Consider the following 21,800-nt stretch of genomic DNA (forward strand, 5'->3'; position numbering starts at 1 on the left):
ACATCAGGTGGCCAAAGTATTGGAGCTTCAGCTTCAACATCAGTCCTTCCAGTGAATATTCAGGGTTGATTTCCTTTAGGATTGACTGGTTTGATCTCCTCACTGTCCAAGGGACTCTCAAGAGTCTTCTCCAGCACCACATTTTGAAAGCAGTAATTCTTTGGCTCTCAGTCTGCTTTATGGTCCAACCTCACATCTGTATGTGATTACTGGAAAAACCATAGTTTTGACTATATGGACCTTTGTTGGCAAAGAGGTATCTCTGTTTTTTAATATGCTATCTAGGTTTGTTATAACTTTCCTTCCAATGAGCAGGCGTCTTTTAATTTCATGGCTACAGTCACTGTCCTCAGTGACTTTGGAGCCCAAAGAAATAAAATATGTTACTGCTTTTACTTTTGCCCTTTCTAGACACATATAGATTACAAAACATTTATAGTTACTGTTTATTTAGTGTGGTAAGAACACTTAAGATCTACTGTCTTAGCAACTTTCAACTATATAGTACAGTATTGTTCACTATGATCACCATGCTGTGCATCCCCAGAACTTATAACTGGAAGTTTGTACTGTTTGACCAACATCTCTCCTTTTCTCCCACCCCCAACTCTATAAACCACCACTCCACTCTGTTTCTGAGTTTAGCTTTTTTTAGATTTCATGTGTAAGTGATATCTTACTATATTTGCCTTTCTCTGAAGTATTTCACTTAGCATAATATCGTCACCATCCATCCATGTTGTTGCAAATGGCAGGATTTCCTTGTTTCTCATGGCTGAATAAAGTCCCATTGTGTATATATGTATGTATCAGTGTATGTGTGTATACATATATACACACCATATCTTCTTTATCCATTCATCTGTCCATGGACACTTAGGTTGTTTATTTATCTTGGCTATTCTAAATAATGCTGAAATTAACATGGGGCTGTAGATATCTCTTTGAGCAGGTGATTTCATTTCCTTTGGCTTTATATCCAAAAGTGGGATTGCTGGATCATGTGGTAGTTCTATTTTTAATTTTGTGAGGAAGGCTTCATACTGTTTTCCATAGTGCCCACACCAATTGACATTCCCACTAATGGTGCACAAAAGTTCCTTTTTCTCCATATCCTCACCAACACTTCTCTCTTATCTTTTTAATGATAGCCATTCTAATATGCATAAGGTAATATTGCACTATGGTTTTGATTTGCATTTCCCTAATGATTAATGATTGGGCTCAAAATGCTCAAAATTCTCCAAGCCAAGCTTCAGCAATACGTGAACCGTGAACTTCCAGATGTTCAAGCTGGTTTTTAGAAAAGGCAGAGGAACCATAGATCCAATTGCCAACATCCGCTGGATCATCGAAAAAGCAAGAGAGTTCCAGAAAAGCATCTATTTCTGCTTTATTGACTATGCCAAAGCCTTTGACTATGTGGATCACAATAAAGTGTGGAAAATTCTGAAAGAAATGGGCATACCAGACCACCTGATCTGCCTCTTGAGAAACTTGTATGCAGGTCAGGAAGCAACAGTTAGAACTGGACAGGGAACAACAGACTGGTTCCAAATAGGAAAAGGAGTACATCAAGGCTGTATATTGTCACCCTGCTTATTTAACTTATATGCAGAGTATATCATGAGAAACACTGGGTTGGATGAAGCAAAAGCTGGAATCAAGATTGCTGGGAGAAATATCAGTAACCTCAGATATGCAGATGATACCACCTTTATGGCAGAAAGTGAAGAGGAACTAAAAAGCCTCTTGATGAAAATGAAAGAGGAGAGTGAAAAAGTTGGCTTAAAGCTCAACATTCAGAAAATGAAGATCATGGCATCTGGTCCCATCACTTCATGGCAAATAGATGGGGAAACAATGGAAACAGTGTCAGAATTTATTTTGGGAGCTCCAAAATCACTGCAGATGGTGATTGCAGCCATGAAATTAAAAGACGCTTGCTCCTTGGAAGGAAAGTTATGACCAAAAAGCAGAGACATTACTTTGCTAACAAAGGTCCGTCTAGTCAAGGCTATGGTTTTTTCAGTGGTCATATATGGATGTGAGAGTTGTACTATAAAGCTGAGTGCCGAAGAATTGATGCTTTTGAACTGTGGTGTTGGAGAAGACTCTTGAGAGTCCGCTGGACTGCAAGGAGATCCAACCAGTCCATCCTAAAGGAGATCAGTCCTGGGTGTTCATTGGAAGGACTGATGCTGAAGCTGAAACTCCAGTACTTTGGCCACCTCATGCAAACAGTTGACTCATTGGAAAAGACCCTGATGCTGGGAGGGATTGGGGGCAGGAGTAGAAGGGGACGACAGAGGATGAGATGGCTGGATGGTATCACTGACTCGATGGACATGAGTTTGAGTAAACTCCGGGAGTTGGTGATGGACAGGGAGGCTTGGCGTGCTGCGATTCATGGGGTCACAAAGTCGGACACGCCTGAGCAACTGAACTGAACTGACTGAATGACTAATGATGTTGAGCACATTTTCATGTACTGTTGTCCATATGTAAGTTTTCTTTGAAAAAATTCTGTTCAGTTCATCTGCCCTTTTTTTTTAGTTATTTTGATTATCACTGTGGATGTTAACTGTAGGCATGCAATTAAAAGAGGCTTGTTCTTTAGAAGAAAAACTATGACACACCTAGGCAGCATATTAAAAAGCAGAGACATTACTTTGCCAACAAAGGTCCATACAGTCAAAGCTATGGTTTTTCCAGTAGTCATGTACAGATGTGAGAGTTGGACTATAAAGAAGGCTGAGTGCCTACGAATTGATGCTTTCGAACTGTGGTGTTGGAGAAGACTCTTGAGAGTCCCTTGGACAGCAAGAAGGTCAAACCAACAATCCTAAAGCAAATCAACCCTGAATATTCACTGGAGGACTGATGCTAAAACTGAAGTTCCAATACTTTGGCCACCTGATGTGAAGAGCTGACTCATTTGAAAAGATCCTGATGCTGGGAAAGATTGAAGGCTGGAGGATAAGGGGACGATAGAGGATTGAGATGCTTGGATGGCATCACCGAATCAATGGACATGAGTTTGGGTAAACTCTGGGAGTTAGTGATGGACAGGGAGGCCTGGCGTGCTGCGGTCCATGGGGTTGCAAAGAGTCAGACACAACTGAGTAACTGAACTGAACTGAACTGAGGCATATATAAAAATAGATTAAGTTACTCACTGATAGAAAATAAATATCACAGGTTGTATTTTCTTTAAGGTAAACAAAATTAGCTGTCGATTATCAGAAGATATGTTCCACATAAATGAATTGTCCTTTTTGTTGAACTTCCATGAAGACAGAAGAAGAGTGCTCTGTAGGGAAAACAAACTGGTAAGAATAATATTTTACTTTCTGAATATTTTTTTGTACTTTAAAAGGGGAATACATTAATAGCTATGTAGCTTCTTTGTAAGTTAAGATCTGAAAATGCCCTCATTGTGATGCTGAATTTGCTAAAGTAGATGCTCTTGGATAACTTAAAACATCTTTCAGCCACAAAGCAAATGCATTTTCCTAGAAATTTGTTTCTAGGTAATTTAGATTCTTAAAAATGAATTCTATAAAGTATGGAGGTAAATAATTTAAGGTAGTGAGGTAAAGGAATAAAGGTTTCCTTTTCTTTTGACTATCAAAATTCTTCTGTCTTTTTAATTTTTAGATACCTGTAGAAAACTTCAGTGTGATTATTTTCAGTGATTTTCCATTTGTCTTTAATTTGGCATCCAAAGTTAAATTATTGCAAGCTGATTCCCAAATAAGAATGCTGGTATGTATGTCTTATTTTTTATTATGTAAAATTTTCAAATATATACAAAGTAGAGATAATGGTGTATTAAACCCCAGCACAAATTTTCAGCAGTCATCAGCATTTTGCCATACTTCATTTATCATTTTTTAAACTTTTTATTTGTTACTATTTTTGCTAAAGTTTCTTTTTTTGGCTGTGGCATGCAGCTTGTAGGATCTTAGTTCCCTGACAGGGCTTGATCCCTCACCCTCAGCAGTGAAAGCTCGAAGTCCTAACCTCTGGGCCACCAGGGATTTCCCATATTTTTTTAAAGTATTTTAAAGCAAATTCCAGGCCCAATTTCTTTTCACCTCTCCATATTTCAGTGCATTATTTCTGGTGGTTTCACTTTTGTTCATGCTGATTCATCAGTGGGTTCAAATGGTGACCACATTCTTCCACTGTAACATTTCCCATCAACCTTTTTTTAAAAAAAAAAAAATTAAATCATAGTTGGTGTACAATATTATATAAATTACAGACATACAGTATAGTGCTTCACAATTTTTAAAGATTATACTTCATTTATAGCTATTATAAAATATTGGCTATATTCCCTGTTGTACAATATATACTTGTAGCTTATTTTGTATCTGATGATTTGTGCCCCTTCCCCTCTACCCCTATATTGCCCCTCCCAGCTTCCCTCTCCCCACTGGTAAACACTAGTTTGTTCTCTGTATCTGCAAGTCTGCTTCTTTTTTGTTTTATTCACTAGTTTGCTGTAGTTTTTAGATTCCACATGTAAATGATATCATACAGTAATTTGTCTTTTTCCATATGTTGTAGTTCACTTAGCAAAATGCCTTCCGAGTCCGTCCATGTTGCTACAAAAGGCAAAATTTTGTTAGTTTTTTTTTAATGGCTGTGTAAGTATCCCATCATTTTGCACAATTCCTTGGTGCCATAGGTCTTATGATCTCTTTGTCTTCCAAATCATAGACACAATGCTCTTTTACTTAAGTAATTGCGATATGAGTATATATAGCAATGGTTGGCATAAATGTATGCTATATAAAATGTTTATTTGAAATATCAAACAATTTCTTGTATTCCTATGAGGATTCCTAAAATATTTCTTTTTCTAGGCATCTGAAGTGAACAACTACATGGCTTTGGGGGAAATAATTCTGCAGAGAAGGGATGAATCCCCTTCATTTACACTTAGAGTCAGACGAAGTCACTTAGTTGAAGATGCTCTGAGTCAGTTAAGCCAAGCTGAAAACACTGACCTCCGGAAAACATTAGTGGTACACTAAAACTCCTCATAATATTTTTACTAATGTGTGTGGGGGAAACATTTGTATAATGTGGTACAAGGAGAACCTGTATTTGCAACTATAGTTATCAGCCTAATAGTTTCCAGGATTCCTTGCTTACCCTTCAGAGAAAAGCTCCAGGATGTTTAATTGACCATTGGCACTATGAGTTAACTATTAGTTACCTTTGGCTATAGAGATGCTTCATAATGAACCATCCCAAAGTATAGGGACTTAAAATAGTAATTTTACAGATCTTCAGTTCTGCTGAGACTCTGCCACTCTCAGTTGAACTCATCTGGGTGGCTTTTCAGATTTTGTCTGTACCTGTTTACATGTTTGAGAGTTGGCTAGGGGTTGGTTACCTAGGCTTGGCCTGGCTCAGGCAGTTTGACCCTGACTCCTATGTTTTCCATCTTCTTCCTAGGACCCACAAACATGTTCGCATATCAGTGTCAGAGGTACAAGATAGCAAGGCCCCTCCACACCCACCCTGCCACGCCACCGCCAAAAAAAAGATAGCAAGCCCAGTTATACAACAAACATGGCTTTAGTCAAAGCAAGTCACATGGCTGAACCCAAGTCAGGGCTGGCAAAATATACTCAGCCTTTTTAATGAGAGGAACTGTAAGGCCACATGTGAAAGACCTAGGCCAAGGAGGGGTAAAGAATTGGGGCAATGAATGCATTCAGCAAGCGGCAGGTAGAATGAATACTTTTATTGCATTTTGGCTCTAGTTTTAGTCACAGACTTTCCACTGTGTTGGTTCCATTTCCTAGCCATCCTTCACTTCATCCTTGAGGGCATCTGTAGGGTTTTTACTGTGTGGTACCTCAGATCCTTTGCCCACAGAATAAAGATTAACTTTGTAGGTGACAGCTGACATCTGTCCAAAAAGGAGTGCATTTTCCTGATATCAGCCAAGAAGGGAAAAGTTAGGTTCTCAGAGAGGAAGTCAGACTCTGAGAGTTGGACCTCAGGACTCTGATGGAAAATGAGGAAAGGATTTTATAAGCTAGGCTTTCTAGTTTTTGTCTCCCTCTGTACCTATTTTCCTTTATTTCTTGATTATGAGGAAATCAATAGAAAGAGATTCTGCCTACAGGAAATGACAAAGAGGTAAGAAGGTAAACTTCAAGAGAAATCCAATCAAAGTATAGACTCTCAACAAGGCAAGGTTGTCGAGCTCTTTATGAGCACGTCCTGACCATAGCAAAGACAACCTTGCTAGTATAAATGAGTGGAAGTAAGAAAATCAGAAGCAAGCTTAATTTATTATTGGTGTATCTTGATGGAATGTGAGGCAGGCCCTTGATGATGATGGACAAGGCCAAGGAGGTAAGTCTAGGTAAAGAGAAGTGAAAGAGAACTCTCAGTGAAACTTGGTGATATTTACATTAAAAAGATAAAAAGAAACAGACAGGAAGGGAAGTATAGAAGGAGTAGTTAGAGGGACTTCCCCAGTGGTCCAGTGGATAAGACTCTACACTCCCAATGCAGGGGGCCTGGGTTCGAAAGTAGATTATGCATGCCGCAACTAAGAATTCGTATGCTGCAGCTAAAGATCTTGCATGTCCCAACTAAAGATACCACATACCACAACTAAGACCTGACACAGCCAAATAAATACATAAATATTTACAACAAAGAGTAGTTAGAGAGATGGGAGGAAATCTAAGATAGTACTCGCACTACAAATCTCCGAGGTAGACTTTAGAAAAGAGGGACCAGTTCTTATTGATGCTCACATGAGGGCTCTGGGCAGTCAGTTCTGAAATTTCCAACAAAGGTGCCATGTCCAGGCTGACAGGGAGGGCTGTTTATCTGAAGTCCTAATGAGGGGAGAGGGAGAAGAAACCAAATATTTGTTGACTGTAGCCTAAGTTGTAAAGGCTGACTGATGAGAGGAAGTTAGACAAGAGAGAAAAATTAAGGAATTTAGTGGCCCAGGGGTTTGAAGCACATCAAAATTGGGTTCAAGATGCTGGTCAACATAATTAGTGAATGTTGAGTGTTGCCAGAATCTCACTTCACTTGGTTCATGTGGCCATGGGAGGGACCTATGTACTCACTATACAGTAATCTGACAGTAAACACGTTCATGGCACCCACTATCAGAAGCAAAGTCAGGGAGAACACAGTACAGTTAGGTAAGAAGAGTAGATTCTGTGAATTCTGGTGATGGCAGGAGGCTCGAAACTTTTCTGTAAAGGTCAAGGCATTATATTTTAAATATGGACCTGACAATGTTCTCTTTTCTTAGGTTGAATTTATTAAAGAAATTCGTTCTGTGGGGGAAGGGGTGAAGTCTGAATTTTTTCACTGTATATTTGAATCTATGACCAAGGAAGAGTATGGAATGTTCATATATCCTGAAGAGGATTCCTACATGTGGTTTCCTGTCAACGTAAGTCTCTTAGTTGTTTTCTTATGGTTTTTCAGAACAGAAAAAGTATACCATATATTGTAAATGAACACAATACCTGCTAATGTAAAATTAGGTCACATAAAGCCTTGCTACTCAAAATGTGGTCCACAGAGCGAAAGTTCCAGCATTACCTCCAACTGTTAGCAAAGCAGAATTTCAGGCCCTGATCAGAATATATATATTTTATAAGATCCCCAGGTGATTCGTATGAACATTAAAGTTTTAAACAGCTTGAATAAGGTGTATTTGAGATATGATAAATGGTACATAAAATGTCCACTTTGATACATTTTGATGTACATCTACGCCCATGAAATTCAAGACAATGAAAACAAAAGACAGTGAACACATCCATCAACCACTAGAGTTTCCTCAGCTTCCTTTTTGTTCCTGCTTCTCCCTGCTTCTATTCCCTGCCCCATGCCTATGCAACCACTGATTCAATTTCTGTCACTATAATTTGAATTTACTAGAATTTTACATAAATGGAATCATAAGTAGTCTTTGTATCTGTCCTTTCACTCAGCATAATGATATTGAGAATCATGTGTGTTGTATGTATCATAGTTCATTCCCTTCTATTGCTGAGTAGTATTCCATTCTTTAGATGTATTACACTTTGTAGAATATTGGGTGGTTTCCTAAATTTTTTTTTTTTTTTTTGGTTTCCTAAATTTTAAGAGGCAGTAATCTAGAGTTTCAAACTAGGAGAGAAATTGTTAACAGAATCCTAGAGATAATTGCTAATTCTAATAAGATGATTCATTTCTGCAATGATTATATTTTTACAAAGATTCTCTATATGTAAACCTTTTCTGAAAGTAGTAAAAACTTCATTTCTCTATTTATGTGTATGTGTGTTAGTTACTCAGTCATGTCTGACTCTATGTGACCACGTGGACTGTAGCCCACCAAAGTTCTCTGTCCATGGGGTTCTCCAGGCAAGAATACTGGACTGGATTGCCATGCCTTCCTCCAGGAGATCTTCCCAGCACAGAGATTGAACCTGAGTCTCCTAAATTGCAGGCAGACTCTTTACCAGCTGAGCCACAAGGGAAGCCTTCTCTATTAGTAACACAGAGCAAATAATTTTAACAAGAATCACATGTTGAACTTCAATTTATTGATCTCCTTTCCCATAAACTTCCAAATACTCTTTCAAATGTTATGGTGGAGTTTGGAACCCAGAAGGAAAAGGGTACAGGAAGAGAACATGAATGGGAGTGAAAAAGTACTAAAAGGTGTTTTGTATCTTCTTGGAAGGGCTTCGCAGGTGGCTCAGTGGTACAGAATCTGCCTGCTAATGCAGGAAGCGTGGATTCGATCCCTGGGTGGAAAAGATACCCGAGAGAAGCCACCCACTCTAGTATTTTAGCCTGGGAAAATCCATGGACAGAGAAGCCTGGCAGGCTACAGTCCATGGGGTCCCGAAAGAATTGGACACAATTTAGCAACTAGATGTTTAGCCACTAAACATGTTTTTGAGAAAGAATGAATCTCCAAAAGATAGGAGTGGCTAAGGTGTGCCATTGGTAGGTTCAACCAGCAAGTTTTTACTGGCTGTTTCTTGAAGTTCCCACATTGTATTAAATACAATAGAAGATTCAGATTAATGGATAACACAATCTATTTCCTTTGAAAACATTTTGTATATGTAGGTAGAGGAATAAGACTAAAATACCAGAAACTTCAGCAATTTTTTGAAATTTTGTACTGCTGACTTTGTGTTGTAATCAATTCAGTTCAGTTCAGTTGCTCAGTCGTTTCTGACTCTTTGCAACCCCATGGACTGCAGCACGCTAGGCTTCCCTGTCCATCACCAACTGCTGGAGCTTGCTCAAACACTGTCCATCAAGGCAGTGATGCCATCCAACCATCTCATCCTCTGTTGTCCCCTTCTCTTCCTGCCTTCAATCTTTCCCAGCATCAGGATCTGTTGTAATAGTTGTTGGGAAATGGGGAGGATAGGGAAGGAAGCACTCTTGGGAGCTCAGAAACCCAGAGATCTAGTCTTGAGTGATGGTGGGTGTTTAATTTAGCCTCTCTGAGTTTTCAGTTTCCTCAACTGTAAAAATGCCTAAGTACTAGCAAAACTAATTTCTATTCTGCCTGCTTTATAGTGCTATTGTGAGATTAGTACAAGATAAAAGGTATGTCAAAGTGTGAAGCTCCATGAAAACTTTAGGTCACTATGCAAATTTAAGGGATTCTTTCTCAGGACCTAAAGAAATCAAGGGGGACTGAAGTGATTAGAAAAAGTGTCATTAGAAAATGGAGCCCTGAGTTAATGATGAAGGATAGGGACTAAATATATCCAAACAATGCAAGTAGGTAATGGAAAGGAAGAAAATAAATCTCATATCAACTCTATGAGATAGGTGGTTTGTCCTATTTTACAGATGAAGAAACTGAGGCTCAGAGAGATTAAATAAACTGTCTACAGATATTCATTACCTCCACCATAGTTTGGCATCAGGTAAATAACAGGGAGGGAACACAGCTCCACCCATTAACAGAAAATTGTACCAAAGATTTACTGAGCATGGCCCCGTCCATCAGAACAAGACCCAATTTCCCCTCAGTCATTCTCTCCCATCAGGAAGCTTCCATAAGCCTCTTATCCTTCTCCATCAGAAGGCAGACAGACTGAAAACCACAGTCACAGAAAATTAATCAATCTGATCACATGGACCATAGCCTTGTCTAACTCAATGAAACCATGAGCCATGCCTTGTAGGGCCACCCAAGAAGAAAGGGTCATGGTGGAGAGTTCTGACACAATGTGGTCCACTGGAGAGGGAATGGCAAACCACTTTAGTATTCTTGCCTTGAGAACCCCGTGAACAGTATGAAAAAGGCAAAAAATTAGGACACTGAAAGATGAATTCCCCAGGTTGGTAGGTACCCAATATGCTATTAGAGATCAGTGGAGAAATAACTCCTGAAAGAATGAAGAGATGGAGCCAAAGCAAAAACAGTACCCAGTTGTGGATGTGACTGATTATAGAAGCAAAGTCCAATGCTATAAACAGCAATATTGCATAGGAACCTGGAATGTTAGGTCCATGAATCAAGACAAATTGAAAGTGGTCAAACAGGAGATGGCAAGAGTGAACGTCGACATTTTAGGAATCAGCGAACCAAAATGGACTGGATGGGTGAATTTAAATAAGATGACCATTATATCTACTACTGTAGGCAAGAATCCCTTAAAAGAAATGGAGTAGCTATCATAGTTAACAAAAGAGTCCAAAATGCAGTACTTGGATGCAGTCTCAAAAATGACAGAATGATCTCTGTTCATTTCCAAGGCAAACCATTCAATATCACAGTAATCCAAGTCTATGCTCAGACCAGTAATGCTGAAGAAGCTGAAGTTGAACGGTTCTATGAAAACTTACAAGACCTTCTAGAACTAACACCCAAAAAAGATGTCCTTTTCATTATAGGGGACTGGAATGCAAAAGTAGGAAGTCAAGAGATACCTGGAGTAGCAGGCAGATTTGGCCTTGGAGTACAGAATGAAGCAGGGCAAAGACTAATAGAGTTTTGCCAAGAGAATGCACTGGTCATAGCAAACACCCTCTTCCAGCAACATAAGAGAAGACTCTACACATGGACATCACCAGATGGTCAATACTGGATTCAGATAGATTATATTCTTTGTAGCCAAAGATAGAGAAGCTCTATGCAGTCAGCAAAAACAAGACCAGGAGCTGACTGTGGCTCAGATCATGAACTCCATATTGGCAAATTCAGACTTAAATTGAAGAAAGTGGGGGAAACCACTAGACTATTCAGGTATGACTTCAATCAAATCCCTTACGATTAAACAGTGGAAGTGACCAATAGATTGAAGGGATTATAGCTGATAGAGTGCCTGAAGAACTATGGATGGAGGTTCGTGACATTGTACAGGAGACAGGAATCAAGACCATTCCCAAGAAGAAGAAATGCAAAAAAGCAAAATGGCTGTCTGAGGAGGCCTTACAAATAGCTGTGAAAAGAAGAGAAGCAAAAAGCAAAGGAAAAAAGGAAAAATACACCCATTTGAATGCAGAGTTCCAAAGAATAGCAAGGAGAGACAAGAAAGCCTTCCTCAGTGATAAGTGCAAAGAAATAGAGGAAAATAACAGAATGGGAAAGACTAGAGATCTCTTCAAGAATATTAGAGATACCAAGGGAACATTTCATGCAAGGATAGGCACAATAAAGGACAGAAATGGTATGGACCTAACAGAAGCAGAAGATATTAAGAAGAGGTGGCAACAATACACAGAAGAGCTATACAAAAAAGATCTTCACGACCCAGATAACCACAATAGTGTGACCACCTACCTAGAGCCAGACATCCTGGAATGTGAAGTCAAGTGGGCCTTAGAAAGCATCACTCCGAACAAAGCTAGTGGATGTGATGGAATTCCAGTTGAGCTATTTCAGATCCTAAAAGATGATGCTGTGAAAGTGCTGCACTCAATATGCCAGCAAATTTGGAAAGCGCAGCAGTGGCCACAGGACTGGAAAAGATCAGTTTTCATTCCAATCCCAAAGAAAGGCAATGCCAAAGAATGCTCAAACTACCACACAATTGCACTCATCTCACATGCTAGTAAAGTAATGCTCAAAATTCTCCAGGCCAGGCTTCAATAGTATGTGAACCACAAACTTCCAGATGTTCAAGCTGGATTTAGAAAAGGCAGAGGAACCAGAGATCAAATTGCCAACATCTGCTGGATAATTGAAAAAGCAAGAGAGTTCCAGAAAAACATCTATTTCTGCTTTATTGACTATGCCAAAGCCTTTGACTGTGTGGATCACAACAAACTGGAAAATTCTGAAAGAGCTGGGAATACCAGACCACCTGACCTGCCTCTTGAGAAACCTGTATGCAGGTCAGGAAGCAACAGTTAGAACTGGATATGGAATAACAGACTGGTTCCAAATAAGGAAAGGAGTATGTCAAGGCTGTATATTGTCACTCTGCTTATTTAACTTATAAGCAGAGTACATCATGAGAAATGCTCGGCTGGATGAAGCACAAGCTGGAATCAAAATTGCCAGGAGAAATAGCAATAACCTCAGATATGCAGATGCCACCACCCTTATGGCAGAAAGTGAAGAAGAACTAAAAAGTCACTTGATGAAAGTGAAAGAGAAGAGTGAAAAAGTTGGCTTAAAGCTCAACATTCAGAAAACGAAGATCATGGCTTCTGGTCCCATCACTTCATGGCAAATAGATGGGGAAACAATGGAAACTGTGGCTGACTTTATTTTTGGGGGTTCCAAAATCACTGCAGATGGTGATTGCAGCCTTGAAATTAAAAGATGCTTACTCCTTGGAAGGAAAGTTATGACCAACCTAGACAATATATTAAAAAGCAGAGACTTTACTTTGCCAGCAAAGGTCTGTCTAGTCAAGGCTATGGTTTTTTCAGTGGTCATATATGGATGTGAGAGTTGTACTATAAAGCTGAGTGCCGAAGAATTGATGCTTTTGAACTGTGGTGTTGGAGAAGACTCTTGAGAGTCCCTTGGACTGCAAGGAGATCCAACCAGTCTATGCTAAAGGAGATCAGTCCTGGGTGTTCATTGGAAGGACTGATGTTGAAGCTGCAACTCCAATATTTTGGCCACTTGATGTGAAGAGCTGACTCATTGGAAAAGACCCTGATTCTGGGAAAGATTGAGGGCAGGAAGAGAGGACGAGATGGTTGGATGGCATCCTCGACTCAATGGACATGAGTTTGAGTGAACTCTGGGAGTTAATGATGGACAGGGTGTCTGACGTGCTGTAGTCCATGGGGTCGCAAAGAGTCGGACACGACTGAGCAACTGAAATGAACTGAACTGAATGGATATTCAACTTGCAAGTGATCAAGTGAGGATATAAATTTAAGACTCTGATCCCAAAGCCCCCAGTGCTTACCCTTAAGCATACTGAATACTATACTGCTGGATAGAAAACAAAGAGACAAAAGCCACTAGAATCAGGGGACACCTTACAAATACAGGAAGTAAGACTGATTGATTAGATTAGAAGAGGTCACCTTTGGAGAGTACTTGTATTGAACCTTTAACTCATTTTCAAAATTAAAATGCATTTTTAACGTTTCCCCTAGGCAATTACACTAGGTAGTAAATAGAGCAAGTAGACTGAAGCACAGATTACTATATGGGTGGTCTAAAGTCAGTGATCAGCTAACAGCAAAGCTGGCACTGGAATTGAAGTCTTGGAATAGTGGCCTGTTGGTTGGGCTGCAGTGACGGCCTGGCCAGATGTGGCCAGTGTTTATTTCATCCAGGACCACACAGTGCAGAGGAGAGTGAAGCCAATTTTATCAGGACTCCTTCCTTCCACAGACCTTCATGGTCAACAGCATCAGCCACCTTCCCTGACCCATATGCTTGTCCCTGTAAGCACACCTGGGTTGAGGGTTGCATTGCTGAATGGACCAGCACTCCTCTGACACACCCCTGGCATGACAGATGCCCTCTGTAGGCACAGATAAAGAACACCCTTCCTTCCTGGTGTCATTTTTCTACATGAATTTGAAGACAAAGACTGTAAAATTCAATAGTGAAAACCTTCATTTTTAAGGTTCACTGAGCATTTTTTTCATATTCCAGATATGCTATCAGTAACAAAAAGCAAATTCATTTTTTAATATTCTGGACTGTTAAAATTTGTATTTTAACTTACAGAAGAATTTTATATTGTATTATAACCTGTATAAGAACCTCAAATTTTTACTTTCCTGAAGCTCATTTTGTTTCTAATTTCTGACTCTTAGAAAAAAGAATCAAACTTTTTTTTACTAATCTAATTATCTGTTTGGATTATTAATGATATATAATACATAAAGGATTTTTTTTTCCTCTCTAGCCTAAATTTGAGAAGAAGACGTATTTCCTCTTTGGGATGCTGTGTGGACTCTCCCTATATAATCTTAATGTTGTCTACCTCCCTTTCCCACTGGCTCTGTTTAAGAAACTTCTGGACCAGAAGCCATCATTGGAAGATTTAAAAGAACTCAGTCCTTCTTTTGGAAAGTAAGTAAATATAATTTTTTTTTTAGGACTGTGTATCTAGTCAGTCTCAGTTGTTTAGACACAAATAATGTTACCCACAGACACACAGATACACACACACAGATAAGATCTTCAGTTTCAATAAATGTGCACACACTTTAGATGAGTTTGAATTTTAGCATGACTTATAATCAAGTAAACCTTCAGAAGTGGAAAAAAGCCAAATGCTCCTCTAATTAGCAATGGCACAATAAACAGAGCTGTGGTCTAGTCTCTTGAATTTATCCAGATGGACATAGTTGCTTTGGATAGTACATGATATTCATAATGAGAATCATGCCTGCTATATTGATTTTAAATAAATCTGATTTAATCATATTTCACTTATTTCAATAAATCAGGATGTCACAAACTTTGGTTTTTAATTTTGATTTATTTAGTTATTTTTTGGCTATGTTAGGTCTTCACTGCTGGGCAGGCTTTCTCTAGATGCAGTGAGTGGGGGTACTCTAGAGTGGTACTCGAGCTTCTCATTGCAGTGGCTTCTCTCGTTGCAGAGCACGGGCTCTAGGGCCTGCCGGCTTCAGTAGCTGCGGCACATGGGTCAGCAGTTGCCGCTCCCAGGCTCTAGAGCACAGGCTCAATAGTTGCGGTGCACGGGCATAGTTGCTCTGCAGTGTGTGGGATCTTCCCGGATCAGAGATCGAACCTGTGTCTCCGGCATTTGTAGGCAGATTCTTTACCACTGAGCCAGCAGGGAAGCCCATGAACTTTATTTTTTAAGGATTGAAAAATACTTGTTCTAGGTTAAAAGGCCAACTATATTCTCTAAAAAAAAAAACTGGCAACACATGATAGACAATGGATTAATATTCTTGTATAATATAGATATGACTATATGTATACATATAAACTAAAAAAATATGCTCAACCTTAGTAGTAATCAAGAAAATGCAGATGAAAATGAGATATAATTTTTCTGCTTATAGATTGACAACGGTTAAAAAGTTTTTCATACAACATAGAGTTGGCAACAGATGGAAGAAAAAGATTCTCTTCCCATGTACTGTTAGTGAAAGAAAACACTGACTAAATTTATACCATATACTCTGACAATATAGAGCAGGGTTTTTCAACCTTGGCAGTACACACATTTTGGGCTAGATGATTCTTTGTTGTGGAAGACTGACCTGGACATTGTAGGGATGCCTAGCAGCATATGGGGTTGCTACCCACTAGATGCCAATACTAAGTGAAAGTTGTCCAGTCATGTCAGACTCTTGTGACCCCAAGGACTTTACAGTCCATGGAATTCTCCAGGCCAGAATACTGGAGTGGGTAGCCTTTCCCTTCTCCAGGGGATCTTCCCAACCCAGGTATCGAACCCAGGTCTCCTGCACTGCAGGTGGATTCTTTTCACCAGCTGAGCCACAAGGGAAACCCAAGAATACTGGAGTGAGTAGCCTATCCCTTCTCCAGCAGATCTTCCTGGCCCAGGAATCTCCTAAACTGCAGGCAAATTCTTTACCAACTGAACTATCAGGGAAGCTTGCTCAAACTCATGTCCATCGAGTTGGTAATGCCATCCAACCAGCTCATCCTCTGTCGTCCCCTTCTCTTCCTGCCTTCAATCTTTCCCAGCATCAGGATCTTTTCCAATGAGTCAGTTCTTTGCGTCAGATGGCCAAAGTATTGGAGTTTCAGCTTCAGCATCAGTCTTTCCAATGAATGTTCAGGACTGATTTCCTTTAGGATGGACTAGTTGGATCTCCTTGCAGTCCAAGGGATCCCCTTTAATCATAACACTCCCTTTAATTGTGACAACCAAAGATGTCTCCAGATTTTGCCAAATGTCCCCTGGGAAACAAAATAAGGCCTGGTTCAGGGGAAGGGCTGGTCTTGGGGAAGGGGCTCCTTTCTTATAATTTCCACCAAGATTCAGCAGTGTCTACATGTTAGGCAGTAATCTGACCAATCAAAGGTTAACTCCAGGAAGAGGGAATGGGAAGGTGGAAAAGAAGAAATTTACATGACTTTTAATACACTTAAAAATTTTTATATTGTTCACATTTTTCCATTGACTATTTATTTCTTTTGAAGTTGTGCAAGAATAATATATATATTTTAAACCAAAATTTTCATTAGGTGTTTGCAAGAAGTTCTAAATGATGATGATAATGACATTAAAGAAGAACTTGACATACATTTTTCTGTGAGTACTAACTAAAATCAGATTATAGTTTAGATTTAATGTTTTTAAAAATATCTTTTATTATAGTATCTTATATATTGGATGTGTTTTTTGAAGGGTATTATACTTCTGTACTGTAAGTCTTTTCCCCCACTTGCTCCTCATTTGATGCCTTATGTCTGTATACTCTCAAAGTGAAAAGATAGCAATTATTCAATCAATGTGAACACTGTAAAAAATTAAATGGAATGATATATGCATAAAGCAATATATAGCATATACTAGGGTATGTTTTTATTTATATATATATTTAGATGATTGAATTATATAAATAATTATTTAACACCTAGTTATTTAAAGTTTTATAGGGAAGGATGTACTAGCAATAATGGTCTTGTGGTTGATTATTCAGACTTTCTTTCATGTTTGGTATCTGAATATATTTTGGTTACAGATACACTGGGACAAAAATGATGTTGATTTAATTCCAAATGGGATTTCTGTATCTGTAGACCAAAGCAACAAGTAAGTTTTGAGACCTCGCACATCTATTTTGAATACACATAAAATGTTTATATCACTATGCTTTATAAACATATTTTGTCTTTTGCTGTGCTCAGTTGTTCAGTTGTGCCCGACTCTTTGTGACCCCATGAACTGTAGCCCACCAGGCTCCTCTGTCCAGGGAGGCTCTCCAGGCAAGAATACTGGAGTGGGTTGCCATACCTTCCTCCAGGTGATCTTCCCAACCCAGGGACTGAACCCGGGTCTCCTGCATTTCAGGCAGATTCTTTACCATCTGAGCTACCCAGTCTTTCCAGATGATCATTTTAGCTTCTGATCTTTTTCAAAAGATAAAAGGTTACAGGGAGAAGAAGGGACGAAAGGAGTCAAGATTAAATATTTCCTTTGCAGCACTTTTCACTGTTCATTTAACAATTATTTTTTGAGCCCCTACTCTATACTAGACCCTATTCGAGGTGTCAGAGATATGGCAGTAAAAAAAGATGCAATATCTGGAGCAGAAATTACAGTGGAGCAGAAAGTCAATAAATTATTATGTAATAGAAAGTCAGATAAGGATGAACACTCTGAAGAAAATGAAAACCAATTAAGAAACTAGAGGGTGACAGGTAAACCACAGAAATTGGCAAATGCTGCAAATGAGGGTTCCATCTTTTCCCCTCTCCTTTTAAGAAAGCTGGATGTAGAACATTTACCAGCACACCACTGGCTAGAGGGGAGGACAGAGGAGGTTGATTCAGACATGATGGTCCTTGAAGGATGCTCAGAGGGTAGGAGATTAGCATGTTTTAAGGTGATATCTGGTGGAAATATCTCCAGTAGCACACCTGCTCTCAAGAAATTTATCACAAATTGGAGAAGACAATCTCTGCAGACATAATTTACACACAGTGATGTGTTGTGAGAGGGCAGAGAGAGAAGAACAGAGGACCAACCCTGAGAAAGTCATGTTCATTTTGAATTCTGATGAGTGACGGAAGTTGCCAGGTGAAAAGGAAGCCCTGCCTGCTGTGGCCTAAACTGTACGGGAGACAGTGAGGCCAGTGAACTGAAGGTCAGCGTGGCTGGAGGTTCAAACGGCGCTGGGAAGAGGCTGCTGAGTCAGGCAAGGGTCACATCGTGGAGGCCATTGTTTTTTACCCCTTTCACCCATGGAGACCTTTTTAATCCTGCTAAAGAGGTTTGAAATTACCTTAAAGGCAATGAGAAGTCTTTTAAAGATTTTAAGCAGGAGAATGACATATTCAGATTGGTGTTTTTAAAATATCGCCCTGAATGTAGCTGGGGCAATGGGAGCAAAACAAAGCCTTCATCCTTCTGCATATTCGCCACGTTTTCTTCTTCTAGCTGACTAGATATTTTCTCAGCCCTGTGTCATATAGCGTTGGGTGCTCTGCGGATGTAACTTACTTTTCTTTCTTAATAGAAATGATGAAAAGGCAAAGTAGAGAATAGTTTAGTCACTGGTTAAGTATATTATTGGCCTTTTTTTTGCTTCCTTCAGGAAAGACTATGTTTCTAAGTGTGTTGATTATGTTTTCAACACCTCTGTAAAGGCAGTTTATGAGGAATTTCAGAGAGGATTTTATAAGCTTTTTGACAAAGAGATACTTAAATGTTTCAAGCCTGAAGAACTAATGAGAGCAATAATTGGAAATACTGACTATGACTGGAAACAATTTGAAAAGGTAGGTAATAACTAAAGTGCCCCCAATTCTTCCAAAGAAAAATTATCCCTAAAAACCAAATTTCTCCTTTTTTTTTTTTTCAAGAATTCTGTTTATGAGCAAGGATACCATGAGTCACATCCTACTATACTGATGTTTTGGAAAGCTTTCCATAATTTAACTTTGGATCAAAAGAGAAAATTCCTCTGTAAGTATTGCAGAAATAGATCAATCTATAATTACATATCTTTTAAAATATCTTATTTGAGATAAAGTCATTAATAGTGTATCACAAATGTTAATGGAAAAGCAAGGGTTAGAATGCAGGTCCCCTACCTTCTAGACCAGTGTTCTTTATCCTACTTAAGCCTGTTTTCCATTTTTAAAAAATGATAGTAATAAAGATATTATTATTTTATGACCTTGTCTACACTGACCCAGTTTGTATCTTATTTCTTCACTTTAGTTGGCTCCTAATTGAGCCTTTTATCTCACAGTTCTACCTTTAATTATCTAAAGTCCTATGGAATTAGGGCAATGTCAACTGTCTCAAATACTATTAATAATTAATAGTACCAGTGACCACTGATGATGATAATAATAACAACATTTATATTGTGTGCTTACTCTATACCAGGCACTGTCCTGATCACTTTATAACTATTACTTCCCTTTATCCTAATAGCAGCCTATGAAGCAAGTACTTTTATTTTTCCCCACTTCAGATATGAGGAAAAAGAGGCTTGCAGCATTTAGTAGCTTGCCTATGTTCTGACAGTTGGTTAGTGTCAGAATGATAATTTGAACCCAGCAGGCTAATTCAAAGCCCATGTTCAAGACCACTAAGACATAAGAACCTCTCTTGGTGGGAACCCTAGGTTTCCATAGGACAAACTTAGTGCCTTATTCTCTTATCTTTCATCCCATTTCTTAGTTCTTTTTGAGATGTGTACACATCTTTCTTGCTATTTTTGTTGCTACTGAGGATGTTTGAGGACAACTTTTCCACAAACTTAACTACTTCTCCACAAGCCCAAACTACCTTTCCAATCTTCTTTCTTAAAGGGAAACTTTTGCTTCAGTCCAGGGATTCTGTTGGCTGTACATTCAGTGAGTTCACATACGTCTTCCACTCTGGTTTTTTTATTTCTACCTGAAGCTTCCCTGTCACCCTAACCTGGCACCTGTCTCCCTGCCTTGAGGCTCAGTGCCTTCATTATCTCTTCACATCATACTTCCTAGCTGAGCTAAACTCCTTATATCTTGCTGTTATCTTTCACATATGTAATTTCCCCCCAACTAGATCGTGAACTCATCAAAGACAAAGACCAAATGTCATGATTTTTCTTCACCCCACGTGATCCCACATAATTCTCTTTGCACAAGGGGAGCCGATAAATATTTTTGAATGAAGTGATTAATTTCTTCCTTTTTGTTTTAAGTTTTGTTCTTTCTGTGAACTATCTTAACTGAAGTTTATTTCTTTTCAGTTTTTCTTACAGGAAATGATAGACTACATGTAAAAGGCATACAGAAAACAGGAATCTGTTTTCGCTGTCCTAAGACTTTCAGTGAAAGAGATTTCCCAAGATCACTGACATGTCATAATATTCTGGAACTCCCTAACTATTCTACAATGGAAAAAATGAAGGAAGCACTTCAAATAGCCATCAAGAGCAACAAAGGATTTATCTCACCCACAGACATAGTGTGATAGTGACCTCTGAGAGGCTCACATCTTGGGTCCTCTCACCTTACAATCCTTCTGTTCTTTAGTACAGAAGTACAGTTTCTTCTTTAGGTCTGATTCGTACAAAGGTTGATAGATTTTAGATAGAATTAGTTGACAAATGCTGGGATAAACAATGACATGATGAGTCAAGGATAATATTGTTAATAAACCAGTATTTCCTGTTCCTTAAATTTGCTATGAGAATGATTGCTTTTTACTGAATTATTTCCTGAATAATAATTATCATTTTAAAATATACTGAATATTAAAAGCGAAAAGATACTCTAAAAATATTGTACATCTAATAAACAATCTGCAAATATGAAGTTTGAAAAAATAAAGCTGTAATTGAATTCACCATGTTTCAAGGCATGTGTGTATACATATATTTTTTGTTTTTTTCTCCTATTCTGGAATGTCTCCAGAGTTTTGATTTTAGCCAAACAATCTTTTTGAAAAGTCTAAATGTTAATCTAAATGTTAATTTACTGAATGATGGCTTGTGTTCAGTGCTGTGTTCTAAGAATCATTCTAAACTAAAATAACATTATTTTGGTTAAAGGCTGAGCCCAACCAGGAACTCTTGTCTAATTACAGTTGGAAAAAAATGAAGAACCTGAAATATGTTTCAGCATCATAGCTATAGAATGAATAGCATGAATAGAGATATAAGCATGTTGGAAATGAATTTCGTGAGCCATTTGTATCTCATATTAAGTTTAAAACTGTAAGCTAGTCTATAAATGCCTACGGTCATCCCAAACCATACACAGAAGCCTTGTATCAGTGGTACTGTGGGAAAGGAAACTATGGGGTGAAGTCCACACTAGCTGCTGATGTGGAAAGAGGTCCGAAATCTTAGGCAGACAGAACAGACATAGAGATTTCACCAAAAACCCTAGATTGTGAGGTAGTTAGTAGAAACGTAAGCCCCCCAGCAAATCCTCATAGTTATTTTGGATATATCTGGTTTCTACAGTAAATGGAATAAAGGCCCAGATGTATACTACTGGAATTTTAAGGGAAAAAGTAACTTCTAAATCTTAGAGATCCTTAGTTCAGTTCAGTGGCTTAGTCATGTCTGACTCTTTGCGACCCCATGGACTGCAGCATGACAGGCTTCCCTGTCCATTACCAACTCCTGGAGCTTGCTCAAACTCATGTCCATGAAGTCGGTGA

General features: G+C 38.8%; 2 protein-coding genes across 3 annotated transcripts in view; one reads left to right on the forward strand and one right to left on the reverse strand.

Moving 5' to 3' along the window:
• The window catches only part of HERC6 (HECT and RLD domain containing E3 ubiquitin protein ligase family member 6), a 53,066-nt gene extending 32,088 nt beyond the window's left edge, over window positions 1–20,978 (forward strand). For both annotated transcript variants that reach the window (XM_070452124.1, XM_020868996.2), the window contains exons 14-23: window positions 3,219–3,332; window positions 3,661–3,768; window positions 4,878–5,039; window positions 7,313–7,456; window positions 14,361–14,527; window positions 16,652–16,718; window positions 17,152–17,222; window positions 18,727–18,910; window positions 18,995–19,097; window positions 20,380–20,978. In XM_070452124.1, the coding sequence (XP_070308225.1) occupies window positions 3,219–3,332; window positions 3,661–3,768; window positions 4,878–5,039; window positions 7,313–7,456; window positions 14,361–14,527; window positions 16,652–16,718; window positions 17,152–17,222; window positions 18,727–18,910; window positions 18,995–19,097; window positions 20,380–20,603 (1,344 nt within the window). In that variant the 3' untranslated portion in view covers window positions 20,604–20,978. The remainder of the gene's footprint in view (window positions 1–3,218; window positions 3,333–3,660; window positions 3,769–4,877; window positions 5,040–7,312; window positions 7,457–14,360; window positions 14,528–16,651; window positions 16,719–17,151; window positions 17,223–18,726; window positions 18,911–18,994; window positions 19,098–20,379) is intronic.
• Window positions 1–21,800, reverse strand: part of PYURF (PIGY upstream open reading frame) — an 89,507-nt gene that overhangs the window by 7,061 nt on the left and 60,646 nt on the right. The gene's annotated exons all lie outside the window — the stretch shown is intronic.

The sequence above is a fragment of the Odocoileus virginianus genome, chromosome 21, assembly GCF_023699985.2.
Source record: "Odocoileus virginianus isolate 20LAN1187 ecotype Illinois chromosome 21, Ovbor_1.2, whole genome shotgun sequence".
NCBI lineage: Eukaryota > Metazoa > Chordata > Mammalia > Artiodactyla > Cervidae > Odocoileus > Odocoileus virginianus.